Source organism: Lissotriton vulgaris, chromosome 6 (genome assembly GCF_964263255.1).
Source record: "Lissotriton vulgaris chromosome 6, aLisVul1.2, whole genome shotgun sequence".
Classification (NCBI taxonomy): Eukaryota; Metazoa; Chordata; class Amphibia; order Caudata; family Salamandridae; genus Lissotriton; species Lissotriton vulgaris.
This window is the reverse complement of record NC_141694.1, coordinates 86,479,485-86,494,248: the sequence shown is the minus strand read 5'-3', so window position 1 is coordinate 86,494,248 and position 14,764 is coordinate 86,479,485. Positions and strand designations below refer to the sequence as shown.

General features: G+C 47.3%; 1 protein-coding gene across 8 annotated transcripts in view; it reads right to left on the bottom strand.

Annotated features, from left to right (window-relative positions):
- Nucleotides 1-14,764, bottom strand: part of ABCC10 (ATP binding cassette subfamily C member 10) — a 450,580-nt gene that overhangs the window by 196,257 nt on the left and 239,559 nt on the right. For all 8 annotated transcript variants that reach the window (XM_086925988.1, XM_086925989.1, XM_086925984.1 and 5 more), the window contains 4 exons: nucleotides 10,835-11,004; nucleotides 8,123-8,283; nucleotides 815-1,068; nucleotides 50-195 (listed from right to left, as the gene is read on the bottom strand). In XM_086925988.1, coding sequence (XP_086782114.1) covers nucleotides 50-195; nucleotides 815-1,068; nucleotides 8,123-8,283; nucleotides 10,835-11,004 — 731 coding nt within the window. The remainder of the gene's footprint in view (nucleotides 1-49; nucleotides 196-814; nucleotides 1,069-8,122; nucleotides 8,284-10,834; nucleotides 11,005-14,764) is intronic.

Here is a 14,764-nt window from a genome sequence, read left to right as displayed (position 1 = left end):
CATAACACCTCCAACCCCTGTGCCTGCTTCTCACCAGTGCCCCACTCACCCATGCGCGTCACCACCTCCTTCAGGTGGCACTGCTCCAGGACTTCATACAGCTCAGCATCGGGGTGACCTCCCCACGGGTCCAGATTCTCTCGAACCGTCCCACTGAAGAGGAACGGGTCCTGGGGAATGATGGCCAGCTTGGACCTTGAGGAACAAACAGACGCTATTTAGGTGGATGTGAACTTTGCTAATCCAAATCATCTGGAAAGAGGTCCCCTTAGCTTTCCTGCCACAGAGAGTGATTTTCTTTATGTCTTGGCACACTCAGTGTAAGTATAACCACTGTTGCATTATCCCTCAAGCCCAGGGGCAGCTCCTCCGCTAAGGTGCAGGAGCATCTCCCCACAGCTCTCAGAGTAGGAAAAAAAATGCTAATAATGTTTTTATTATAAATTTTGTTTTCCATAGGTTAGGGGCTGGGTTAGGGGGGCGGGGCTGTGGCACGGGGGGAGGAGTGGTTTGCACACTCCAAGTGTGCATGACTTTTTGGCTGGCCATCTTGGGCGGGCTAAACAGTCATGCGCACTTTGCATGTTCCCCACCAGACTGTGCATGTCCCCGTCTGAGTTACGGACATGATAACACACGGTTTGAATATTCATTAACACCCACTGCCGCAGTATATTGATAATTTTACTTCAAGGCTTATTAGGCATTGTGTTTGCAATCTGCCCATCTTGACTTGTGACAAGTCTTACAGACTCATGAGACATGGCCAAACTGTCTTGGCAGTATTTGTGCGCATGAACTCTACCAATCGTACCTCAGTGCTTCTAGGCCAACGAGCTGTGTGTTGACGTTGTCAATGAGGATCTGCCCCTTGTCCAGCTCCATCATGCGGAAAAGTGCCAGGAAGATGGTGGACTTCCCAGAACCAGTCCTTCCAACAATGCCAACCCTCTCACCGGGGAAAATAGTAAAATCCACTCCATCCAGGGCATTCGGGAGTCCAGGGCGGTACGCCAAGAAGGCATTTCGGAACTCCACATGACCTTGGCTTGGCCAATCAGAAGAAACCTGAAACAAGGGAAATGGATTACACAGAAGGCCTTCTAATGATGAACTGTCCTTTGCAGCGGCAGCAGCACATTCAGCCACTACTCCACAGCTTACATGGAATAATCCAGCTGAATTAAAAAAAACAGTTTGAGCAACTCTTGTGTGATATACCATGGAAACAACATCTGTGCATGTGTAGAGCCTGCAAAGCAACTTGGCTAAATCCTTATGCTGTCAAATATATCAATGCAGCAGAGTTCAACAAGAGTGGATGCAAAGACTGTTAAAAATCAAGTCTCATCAATACTCACTAGGGAGGATTCCTTGTGCAAATCCTTGCAACCTGCTGAAAAAGCAACGATGAAGGTCTGCAAGGGGCATTTCTAACAGAGGGCTGCAAGTTTTTAAAAAAATGCCCTTTGTGAAAGAGAAATTGATGAGGACCTGCAGCAGCTCATGTAAGTGCTGTCTGCCAACCACCCCCACCCAAGCCAAAAGCGGTCATTGGCACATGGAAGTGGCCACTCTTGGCCACCTTATAGACAAGGGCAGACAGAAAACATTCAATGCTGTGCATCCCTCTCATTAATTCATGTCCTTTTGAATTGCAAGGAAGGATAGAACACTCCTTCGCCACTGCCTTCTATATGAAATTGAAGCAACCTGGCTCCATGAGAAATGGGCTATCGTTCACTATCTATTTCATCATCGACCTGTGGGCGAAGCGTCTGGATGGCAAGCCTCCCAGGACCTTGGTAAAAGGTTAGGGTGCAGCAGTTTGGTGGGAGCCTGAAGACAGCAAATGTTGATGTCATCTGAACAAAAACTGTTTTTCAGACGGTATTGTATTGTATTATGTACAGACCCCCGGGACCACGCACACAATTCAGCGAAGACATCGCCGACTTCGTCAGCCCGCACGCCCTCCTCTCCGCTGACTACATCCTCCTCGGGGACCTCAACTTCCACCTGGAGAACAACAACGACCGCAACACCACCACCCTGCTGGACAACCTTGCAAACCTGGGACTCAAGCAGCTGGTGACCACCCCCACCCACTACGCCGGACACACACTCGACCCCGTCTTCTCATCCAACAAGGACATCACCTTCAGCCACGCCACCGGACTCCACTGGACGGACCACAGCTGCGTCCACTTCAGCTTCAGAAGGACCACGACCCACCACCACCAGCAACAGGTTGCACGCAGAAGCTGGAACAAGATCACAGCCGACCAGCTCGCGACTTCCCTGAGCAAGAACCCACCCACCAGCGCAACGAACCCCAGCCAAGCGGCCACCAACCTCACAAAGTGGATCAGCGACTGCGCAGACGTCCTCGCCCCCCTGAGGACCCCGCCTAGCAGACCCGGTAGCAAGAAAGCCCCATGGTTCACCGACGAACTCAAGAGCTCCAAGAAGAACTGCCGAGCCCTCGAGAGAACCTGGCGCAGAGACCCAACACCGGACAACATGACTGCCCTCAAGCTCGCCACCCAAAAACACCACCAACTCATCCACGCCACCAAGAAAACTGCATTCAAGGAACAACTGGACAACAACGCACACAACAGCAAGGAACTCTTCAACATCGTGAAGGAGCTCTCCAACCCCAACGTCGGAAACAACGACATCACCCCTTCGCAAGACCTCTGCAACTCCCTCGCCTCCTACTTCCACAACAAGATCGCGGACATACACAACAGCTTCAGCACTCAACCGACGCACGGCACGACCGAACCACCGCCCCCCACCACCACCCTCCACGCCTGGACCCCGATCAGCACCGAAGACACCGTCCGCACGATGAACTCCATCCACTCCGGATCTCCTACCGACCCCTGCCCTCACCACGTCTTCAACAAGGCCGACGCTGTCATCGCACCCCACCTGCGGGACATCATCAACACCTCCTTCGACACCGCTACCTTCCCGGAGAGCTGGAAGCACGCCGAACTCAGCGCTCTACTAAAGAAGCCATCAGCCAACTCCACCGACCTCAAGAACTACCGCCCCATCTCGCTGCTCCCGTTCCCTGCAAAAGTCATCGAGAAGACCGTCAACAAGCAGCTGGCCGCCTTCCTCGAGACGAACGGATCCCTCGACCTCTCGCAGTCTGGCTTCAGGGCCAACCACAGCACCGAGACCGCCCTGATCGCAGCCACAGATGACATCCGAGCACTGCTTGACAACGGAGAAACAGCAGCCCTCATCCTCCTAGACCTCTCCGCGGCCTTCAACACTGTCTGCCACCGTACACTAGTGCAGCGACTCAGCAACGTCGGAATCCAGGAGAAGGCCCTGGAGTGGATCATCTCCTTCCTCGCCGGAAGGACACAGAGAGTCCGCCTCCCCCGTTCAGATCTGAAGCCACCGAAGTCATCTGCGGCGTTCCTCAAGGCTCCTCGCTCAGTCCAACCCTCTTCAACGTCTACATGAGCCCCCTCGCAGACATCGCACGCCAGCACAACCTCAACATCATCTCCTACGCCGACGACACCCAGCTGATCCTCTCCCTCACCAACGACCCCGCCACCGCCAGAGCCAACCTCCACGAAGGGATGAAAGAGGTAGCCGAATGGATGAAGAACAGCCGCCTGAAACTGAAATCGGACAAGACGGAAGTCCTCATCCTGGGATCCTCACCCTCCGCCTGGGACGACTCCTGGTGGCCCCCTGCCCTAGGCAGCGCACCCAAACCAACAGACCACGCACGCAACCTGGGCTTCATCCTGGACTCCTCCCTCTCCATGACCAAACAAGTCAACGCCGTCTCCTCGTCGTGCTTCAACATCCTGCGCATGCTACGTAAGATCTTCCGGTGGATCCCCACCGAGACCACGAAGACGGTCACCCAGGCCCTCGTCACCAGCCGTCTGGACTACAGCAACTCCCTCTACGCCGGAACCACCGCCAAACTCCAGAAGAGACTCCAGCGGATCCAGAACGCCTCAGCACGACTCATCCTGGACATCCCCCATCGCAGCCACATCTCCGGACACCTGAGAGACCTGCACTGGCTCCCGGTCAACAAGAGAATCACTTTCCGACTCCTCACCCAAGCACACAAAGCCCTACACAACCAAGGCCCAGGATACTTCAACAGCCGCCTCAACTTCTACGCTCCCAAACGCCAGCTTCGATCGACCGGCCACGCCCTCGCCCTCGCCACCGTCCCCCGCATCCGAAGAGCCACCACAGGGGGACGGTCCTTCTCTTACCTCGCCGCCAAGACATGGAACTCCCTCCCGACCTACCTCCGCCTGACCCAGGACCACCTCGCCTTCAGGAAGCAACTCAAGACCTGGCTGTTCGAACAGTAGCGGACCCCCCTCCCCTAGCGCCTTGAGACCCTCTGGGTGAGTAGTGCGCTATATAAATGCTGTGATTGATTGATTGATTTATAAAGCGCAGCTATCGCTCCGAAAGGAGCATCCTGGCGCTAGATAGACAGTGTGCAAAAGTTATGATTTGGAGACTAGATGACAGCCATTACATAATCATCTGGGAGGGAGTAGATCCATGTTTTGAGTTGCTTCCTGAACTGGTTTTCCTGACTCAAGGATCTGAGGTTATTGGGTATTGTATTCAAGGCTTTGGAGGATAGGAAAGATAAGGTCTTGCCTCCTTTAGTTTTATAGTTTAATTTCGGCAACTTAATCAAGTTTTGGCCTGAGGATCTTACAGTCCTAGGAGGATTATAGTGAGGGAATCGCCTGATAAGGTAAGTCGGGCCTGTGCGATTGAATGCATGAAAGGCTATGACTAGGGTTTTAAACAATATCCTCTTGTGTAGTGGCAGCCAATGGAGGGACTTCAGGGCGGCCAAGCCTGACGATCTGCTGGGTAACTTGAGTACAAGTCTGGCAGCTGCATGCTGTACGCCTTGAAGCTTTTTCAGTGTGGCTTTTTTTTTACGCCTGCCATCAATCCGTTGCAGTAGTCAAGACGTGCAAGAATTAAGGCCACTGCCACTGCCTTTCTTGAGTCTGTGGGGAGGAAGTCAAAAAACTTTTTCAAGGATTTATTAATGTTGAAACAGCTTCCTGCAACATTCCTAACGTGCTGGTCAAAGGATAATTCGGCGTCAAATAGGACGCCCAAATTTCTGGCTGATACCACAGCTTGAGGGGGCGCAGGGGAGTCCTCAGGCCACCATTTGCTGGGACAGAATTGTTTTTTTTTCCCATGGGAAGAATTTCTGTCTTATTGGTGTTGCATTTAAGGTGGTTACAATCTATCCAGCAGACTGTGTCCTTGTTTTGCTTCTAACAAAGGAACAGCGTTGGAAAGCAGTGAAAAGGAGAGCAAAGTATAAAGAGACATCAAAGCCTGCCGTGTAAGGGATCTGTAGGACCACAGGTGGGCACTAATGCATGTGACTGAGCGCTGAGTGATCCATCAGTCTCTTGATACACGAACACAAACCCCTCTTTTATCCTAGAAACACACAGAGCTGGCACGGCACCGCACACTGATGAAACGGTCTGTGGCTGATCAACCTACTAGAGTAGCCATTGTCCCCTGTGTGAAGGCTGATCTCTGAGACCAAGGCAATCATTCAGCAGGTACAAGCTGTGTACACAACAAACTCCCTTAAATACAATGATGTTTCAGTGCTTGAACCATTGGTCTACTACCCTGCAAATGTTTTTTAAGTGAACTCTCCGCTGATCTCTAAGTGGAAGTTCTACATTAGGTGCAGACTTCCCCAGGGAAATGTCCATAAATTCCCAATAGTTTTGTTTGGGATGCGCCTCATGTTGCTTCCTTCCTCCGGCTCTGCCAGGAGTTCCAGTTCTCCAGCTCAAGCTCTTGGAAGCAGTTCCTTGTTCCCCCAGGATGGCTTTTAGCACGTGAATGTATTTGTCAAGGAGTGCAGACTGACAATGATCCATGGGGCATCAACAGACCCCACTCTCAGCGCCCATGGATCCCATGTAATTGTTAAGGCAGAGATCTTGAAGTAGCTCAGCGGACAGGGTCATTGCATCTTATATGACCACTGTAGCATCTGTGGTAAGGGCTGGAAGGCCAGCAGTAGCCTATTGTTTCTGCGGGATCACATTTGTTCTGCTGGAGGGGTTAGTGAGGCGCAGAGGCAGCCTACTGCGCATGTCTCATCTACCACTTCACACTGCAAAGCCATTTACCCCATCAACCTTACTGATGGCATCTGGGCTCTTAAGGGAATTCCTTATTTTATTCGGTCTAATATAAAATTATTTTTAAACCTTTATACAGACCTGTGTGGCGTATGATTCATGCAACGTATAATATAGCTGTCAATATATGGTGTATTTTAAGCCTAATAAACTTGGTTATGAAAATAAAAAAACCTCTGTAGAGACGTCACATGATGTGCCACACTTCGCACATTAAGTGCCACATCATGTACAGCTGTCAAATCAAGTTCCACACTACAAACAGCCGTCACATATCTTTTTTGTTTATCTCTTATCTAGTTTGTGTATATGCCCTGAGTGTTTTTTTCAGATTTTTTTCTGAATTTATATATAATATGTTGTGTTTATTAAGAAACATAGGATTTTTTCTAATACATAAACCTCAAAATTGATGTAAATCTAGGACTAATTTGTTCAGTCTGAATCTGTGTTTGTTCTAATAGTCTGAAGGACATTCAATGTAATCCCACAATATTTTGGGGAAAGAAGAATTAATTGTGTGAAGTGTGTGGTTGCAGAACCACTGTTCATTTAATGATATAGTCCCCAGGTTCTGCATGTTACTGGGTAACCCCATTGATTAAAAGTGACACTCTGTACAGCCGTCACATCAAGTGCCACACTCTGCACATCAAGTGCCACACTCCGCACATCAAGTGCCACACTCCGCACATCAAGTGCCACATTCCGCACATCAAGTGCCACACTCCGTACAACCGTCACATCAAGTGCCACACTCCACACATCAAGTGCCACACTCCGCACATCAAGTGCCACACTCCGCACATCAAGTGCCACACTCCGCACATCAAGTGCCACACTCCGCACATCAAGTGCCACACTCCGTACAGCCGTCACATCAAGTGCCACACCCCGCACATCAAGTGCCACACTCCGCACATCAAGGGCCACACTCCGCACATCAAGGGCCACACTCCGCACATCAAGGGCCACACTCCGTACAGCCATCACATCAAGTGCCACACTCCATACAGTTGTCACATCAAGTGCCAAACTCCTGCAAGTTGGTGCACGAGGGTTCCCAGGGAAAAAGTATTTTACAGATTTTAGAGGCACTTGGCAGTTCGGGTATTACAAAGACACATGTTGCTCAATCACACTGCTTTACCTCTCGAACTAGACGCAAAGAGGTTTGAACTTGTTTCTCATCACACCTCATCTGGCCAAAAAGCCCACCATCTATAAATACTGCTCCAGTTCTGTTATAAGAAGTGCGGGATTCCCTTCATGTTGAGATTGGCCAGGCTTCGAACCTCCGTTCATAAAACCTAAAACCCTGATTCCCATCCAGTCTTTTTTTCTCAGCATGTAAATGTACCTGAGACTAGGAGTGGTGAGGAGGTTTTAAAACATGAGTACAAAAATGACTGTACAGAGCTTTCAACCTAACTGCTTGTGAAAGAGTACAACAAAACACCACTGAGTGGCCTGTTATCCACCGGGGGCGAAATCGTGCAATGCATAAGAGCTCTGGTAGGTGCAGCTATGGTAGATGTTTCCTCAAGGAGAAACCAACAGGGAGAGCCCACATTTGTGTCACAGAGTGAATACCCTGCTTCCCAACAGGGTTCATGGATACAGCTTTCTACCTTTGGATGATTCCTCAGCCCACCAAGGCAGGTGACCCCTGACATGGTGTGACAGGCTTGCCTTTTTCCAAGCATCTTGGGGTAGTTTTGCTGCAACTCCTTTGAAACGACGGTCCACAAGCTCTGCTCTAGGTGGCAAGAGGATGGTACAGACAATCCTACAGGTTGATTTCAGAGAGATAATCCATAGCTTAAGAAGGATTCTCCAGGTAAGGCAGACGGTGCAGAGCCCGTTGCATCCCACACCTGGTGGCTATAAGGACACAGCATAAATACCTGGAGGTCGTCTTCCTGCGGCTCCATGGGAAGGTCCGAAGAGTACTCCTCTGCTCGCTCCACGCTCACCATCATGGTCTCCGTCTGTGTGAAGCTGGTGATGAGACCCGACAGCAGGTTGGTTACAGAGAGGGCGTATGAGAGCGCCAGGCCCACGAGTCCTGCGGAAACAGGGTAAAAGAAAGAAAAAACATGTCACTTGGGTGAAGTGATTACCAAGTTTGGTGGAGACTACAGCGTTTCGGCCATCAGCAAAAGGGAGTTTCAGTTAATACGTTTTATAGTGAAGGGGTTCCCCAGCAAAGCTATACATTGGAGCGGGAAAGGGAAATAAACCAGAGAACAAAGAAAAACAAATGCCTCCAAATCCAGCTCAGCAAGGAATCAACAATATATATACATAGGCCCGACAAAGCAATTCAGAATTGTTCAGAAAAAATGTTTGAATAATGTTTTATCTAGATTTCAAATGATTTTTTTACACTCCGATTGGTGTCCCCAAGGCTCTGGTGCTGGTGGGTAGGCACCAGCACTAGAGCCTTGGGGACACCAATCAAAGTAAAAAAAAATTGTACAAAGTGTGTATCATTTACGTTAAAAAAAGAAGGAAACAAGTGAATTTATATGTAACAAAGTGTTATAACAGACTAACTATTGACACACTTTCGGATTTGATTACTCTTTCAGTATGTTCCTATGCCCCCTTCCATGATGGTTTGCTTAAGGATGTTCCATGCAAAGGCCCTGCACATGTTTTGTTTTTATTGTATTTAGTGATTGGGAGACACAAGGTTGATTGGTGGGAGGTTTAAGATTTTGAGTAATATTTATTTTTGATTAAGCACATGTATAGAATGTCTATATGAACAGAGAAAAAGTGAATAATTTGAAATATAAATAAAACAGTATTCAAACCTTTTTTCTGAACAATTTTGAATTGCTTTGTGGGGCCTAGATATATTGTTGATTCCTTAACTTAGCTTGATTTGAAAGTGTTTTTTTCTTTTTTCTCAGATAATACATTTACGTTTTAATAATTTTACCAAAACCCTAGCTTACAGAACAATATATGAAAAAAGGAAATCAAGTGATTTGCCCAATATCTATGTATATGTCCTGGAGGAAGAGGAATTTCAACATTAAATCTCCTTCTTCACACACAAGGGTCCCACTTCCTTAAGCTATGTGGTGGGGAATGACAAGACTACAAGGTGCAAATATGTTACTTTGAAAGCTATGCAGGGCACACAAAAACAAGATTTACAGGGCCGACAAGCATTACTACCAAGAGGCCAAGTTTCCCAGCGTCTTCGTCACTTACTATAGCCTTATAGCCCAAAGTTGTGCGCTATACCGGCCATTAAAGGCCTGAGTCGAAGGTGAGGACCTTTAACAAGGTGCAGGACTTTAGTAGCGGTATAGCCCAGCTACGGAGGGCTATAGGGCTATTAGAACATTCTGCCCTTAGAGGTCAGAATGTTCCTTCAAATAAAACAAAGGCCTCAGGGAACCACAGTCCCCCCCGGTCTCTGTCAGGCCTTTGTTAACAGCAACAGCTATGAAGGACAACACAGGAATGTTGCAGCTCCAGGCTTCTACCAGCCATTATAAGCCCGGAGCACTCCAATGTTTTCAATGGAGTTCCCAACATTCCAATGTTCTAATATAGCCTTATAGCCCGCCGTAGCAGGCTATAACGGCTATTAAAGGCCAGCTGAATCGTTAAAGGCCCGAGCCAAAGGCGAGGGACTTTAACGAGACAGGGGGACTTTAATTGCCGGTATAGCCCTGCTACGAAGGGCTATAAGGCTATTAGAACATTCTGCCACTAGAGGACAGAATGTTCTAACAAATTAAACAAAGGGTTCTCGAAGCTCGAGGGGATATAAATCCCCTCGAGCTTCGAGAAGCCTTTGTAGAACATTGGAATGTTGCTCTGCGGGCCTTTACCGGCCCGTAGAAGCAGGGAGCACTCCATTGTCTGCAATGGAGCTCCCAACATTCCAATGTTCTAATGGCATTTAAGTAACATGCTTTATCATCACCTCTCCCCTGGAACTTCATAGTGAGATCTCATCCATTACTCTGATTCTAAGCTTCCAATTACAAAACATTTGAAAGACTTCATCCTTTGGTGCCTTTCCTGGTGCTACACCTCCCTTGCAGACTCTTATTTTCTTTTGTTCACCTAGTTCTCCTCTCTAGGTCTGTTTGCCTCAGTACACGCTACCATTCTTTCATTCTGCTGTTCACACAACTGTCTGCACTCTCTTTAAGTTTCAGCTCTTATGCCTGAGATTGTCCTTATGTGCTCCACTTTAATTGTTCCTACATTCCCTTTTGTTTTCAGATTCATCATTTGACTATAGCTAGGCTGGCTGAAAGCCCCTGTAAGTAAGTATATCATGCATATAATGCAAGTCAAATCAAAAGGTTTTTGCTAAGATCAGATCTAAAAAATGGGTAAATAACCTCTTATAGGAAGAGAGCAAAGGTCAAGTATTTAAATAATTGAAATAGGAGTATGATAGCATTTTAGGAGGCAAGTTCACAACATGAATAGGGGAACAAGCGGAGATGGGGCTAAGAACAACACCAGTGGTGGGAGGGAGCCGCTAAACATACCTGTGACTGGAAGGAGCCGCTAAACATACCTGTGGCTGGAAGGAGCCGCTAAACATACCTGTGGCTGGAAGGAGCCGCTAAACATACCTGGATCTCCAGATTCCTTTTGGTGCTGCGCGATTGCTATCACAGCTATGGCTGTAACCACGATGACACCAATCATCTGTAGACGTATATCCAACCACTGCATGGCCGTATTGCTGACGTAAAGACAGCGCTGATTCCTCTCCAAACGGTCTTCATTATCTTGCTCAAACCTGAATAGGGCACAGGATTCACAGATTAGTGGAAAAGTTCATTACAGATTTATCTAGCATTTGTAACAGGTTAATATAACAAAGATACCATTCCAACAGCTCAACAGAAGAAAAACCTGTCATTTGGAGAGGTGTATGGACCACGATTCACGCGGTTAACGAAGAATAATCAAGGACTGTTACAGATAAGTGTATCACAACTAAGGCTCCAGGTTTTCCTTTTTTTCCAGAAACAAGGTGTTTTCGGTCTGCATTTATTTTTAAAAGTGGATAAATACAGAATATTGTGCTGCTTTTAAGTGACTCTCTGTTCTGTCTTTCATGAATTATAGCCCAACACTTGAGCAGATGGAAATCATGGGAAATTAAAAAACAGGATGACATTTCTTTAAATAAAGACATGTCAATATACATTTGTGGTATAATGCTAGTATTTACCAGTGGTTGTATTGTTATGTATTATTATGTAATATTTGACAGCTTAAATAGTTAAAGCATGACAGACATAGTATGAGTGCACGTCATAAAACCGGAAGCCCTAATCGCACCCCACCATGCCCAGCGTTCCGAAAACTCAGTGTAGCGAGAGCAGAATTTCAGAAGGTCAAAGCAAAAAATAAGCATGATGTAGACAATTGTATGTATGGACTACCCAGCAACCCAATGACTAAGCTAAGGACAACTCCGTATTGAACCCACAGATCATCGTATAAACAAGCTAGCATTCGCACAGGTCCTTGTACCAATAACCCAGTTGTTATAATTCCATGCAGTTGTTGAGTCAAATGCGGTACATGCAGGATATGGCTTTCTTCTTTCAATAAACTGAAACTAAGATCTACATCATGGCTCCCTTGCGGTTTTCCATGGTCTATATGTTTATGCAAACCAGGACAGTCACCGCCCCATGTCAACCAATTAAAAGAATAGTCACCAGAACAGCGCACAGACTCACAAATAATCCGGACTCTACTTCACCATCATTTAACTTTCAACAGCACAGCACCCCGGGAGATTGACATAACTTTGACAGAGGTGGGGAACCTTGATGTCCCTTTAAACCAGGGGTCTCCAAACCGGTCCTGGAGGGCCGGATCCATGCCATATTTTTTAAATTACTACATGTATCTCAATGGGGATATCCAAAAAATCTGGAATGGATCCGGCCCTCCAGGACCGGTTTGGAGACCCCTGCTTTAAACACTTAAGTCCTGATTATGACTGTTGGCCGTGCAAGTGCGAGCGGCTTGACGCTGCCGCACCTACACACTGCCAAGAGTTGCCGCCACCTGCCGGATTACAGGTTTTTTGTAGTCTGGTGGGTGAGCGGTGTGACGGTTCCTTGGCATTGTGGTTTAAAAGGCTCTTTGTGAGCCTGAAACAGCACAGCCGCCGGACCACCAGTGCACGTTCCTGCACAGGAAGAAAAGCACCATGTCGTGCGTGCATTCCTTCCTGTGTAGGAACTGAGGGTGTAGAAATATAGGGAGCACAACACGTGTCTCCTTGCATGCACCTCTGGGCACAGAGGCAAGAGGGGGCCCTCACCACCAGTCTTTTCATGGAGGAAGAACCTCCATGACAGTCCGGGCGGTGATGAAAGTCGTAATATGCTTGGCAGTGCCTCAGGCCACCACCAAGCATATTGCGGCCCTCGGACTGCCGCTGGACCACCAGGGAACTGTGGTTCCCTGGCAGCGGTGGCAGTGCAATTGCGGTCCGACTGCCAAAGTTATAATAGAGCACTCAGACCACCCGTGCGGCAGTGGCGGGACCACCACTGCCAAGCTCCCACGAGTCTGGTGGTCTCTTAATTAGAGCTGAAGTAAGGTTTAGTGGTAAGCACACAGCCCCCCACAATTAACTCCCAGGGCTTAACTCTTCTTTTAATATCAGAATATTGTTTAGCAGCAGTCGGTTTCCTAAGAACGCTTTCAATCATCTCAATCATCACCAACATTGTCAACACACCCAGACTTTGACGCTGTAATCCACAAAGGATAGAACGTTGTCTTCAGTTCTCTTCCCCAAAATAACTTAAAAGGAGACACACCAGCAGTACTATGTGGAGTTGTGATGTACCCCCACGCCTTGTGCTTCATGTAGGAATCCATATTAAAGTCGCTCCAGCCATTTGGACCCCTTCTTTCAGGAAATGGTTGGCTACCTCTACCAAACCATTCGATGAAGGGCTATCCAAGGCAACATACAAGTGTTTGATACTATTCATACCCAAAAAATGATGCACTTGCACTGATAAAAAATAGTGCAATTTTTCTTAGGTGAACTTTCAACACCAAAAATACTATTAAGAAATGTGATCACACCCTCTGTTGGCAGATTCAACAAATGAGAAGTTAAGCCATTTAGACTAAAAGCCTAGTAAGACGGTCATATATTTCATACTCATCTGTAGCAAATTGTATGCACTGAAAAGTCCAAAGCCAATTTTTCCCAGGGACCTCCAGGTACAGCATGCAATTATTTCTCTGTTGTTTCTATTGTTTGTCAGCCATCAAACATTCCGGCTAATTTTTCACCAGCGTATCACATGTGCATCTACCAATAGCCACCAGTAAATTGCTTACATGCTTTGCTAGTGGCACTCATACCTAAGTGATCTTCATGTGCAATTTTACCAAGTTTTTCTCTCAAATTCACAGGGAGAACAAAAAGATTTTGAGTGATGACCATTGATTGACGTAGGTAAGATCAGTTATCATCTGTGCATAACACCTGAACTGAACACTTCAATACCTAGCCTTAGGCCAGCCTACCTTGAAATACTTCATGACTTTGTCCTGCTAAGAAGCAGCACACCATTAAACTCTTGCACTGCGTCCAAGGCTGCCTCCACACATTCATGATACTCTACTTTCTCTTCCAGTAACTAGCCTGTAGGGGCATACGTGACAAACTAATCGCACTAAAATCTTTCCTTCCCGCACATACTAAATTTGTATCCTTTAGGCTTAAACCGTATCACCAACCCTGCTGAAACTTTGCCAACAACATTACCACTCAATAAGTAAACACAGTGGTTGGTGATCTGTAAGTCTTGAGTTTTTCAACAGTCTGTGTGCAGGTAAGGGCGTCTCGTTCAATGCTGCAATTATTAGTTTCTGCCGCATTAAGAGGTTGTGTCACAAAATCAAGTCTGCTCCTTCCCATCTACCTATTTTTCTAAGACTGCATCTAAACCATGTAGACAAGTGTCAACGTTGATGATACATTTTTTATCAAATTCACATAGTTTCAAAGCGGATGTTGATATAACTACATTTTTTACCTTTTCGGATAACATATAGCCAGGAACTTTTCCTACGGAACAGGGGTGGTGGGTTGGGAGATGAGCAGCGGAATAAAAACAAGAACACCACTTACCTAGGTAGAGAGGTGTGGCTCACTGTTTAGAGGCGGCAGACCTGTAAGCAGAGAACGGCCCGAGACCAGGGTTCAATTCCCGACGCGGCAGGGTTGTGGACCAGGGGTCAACAGACACGATAATTCTCGCCTCAGTACCTACTCTAACCTGGGAACACACTCGGTAACTCTGGGCATTAAGCTTGCCTCATCTCTACAATGGCCCCCCACAGACGCCAGGGATGCTTGTTTTCACCCTGGAGATACCCAGTAAGGGACCATCTCACTCGGTTAGAGTAACAGTGCGCTTTACAAATACCCCACATTTACATTTACATTTAGATACCACCGGCTGCTGCCTCTCCTCCGTCCTCTTCTCCGCAGAAGGAAGCACCCT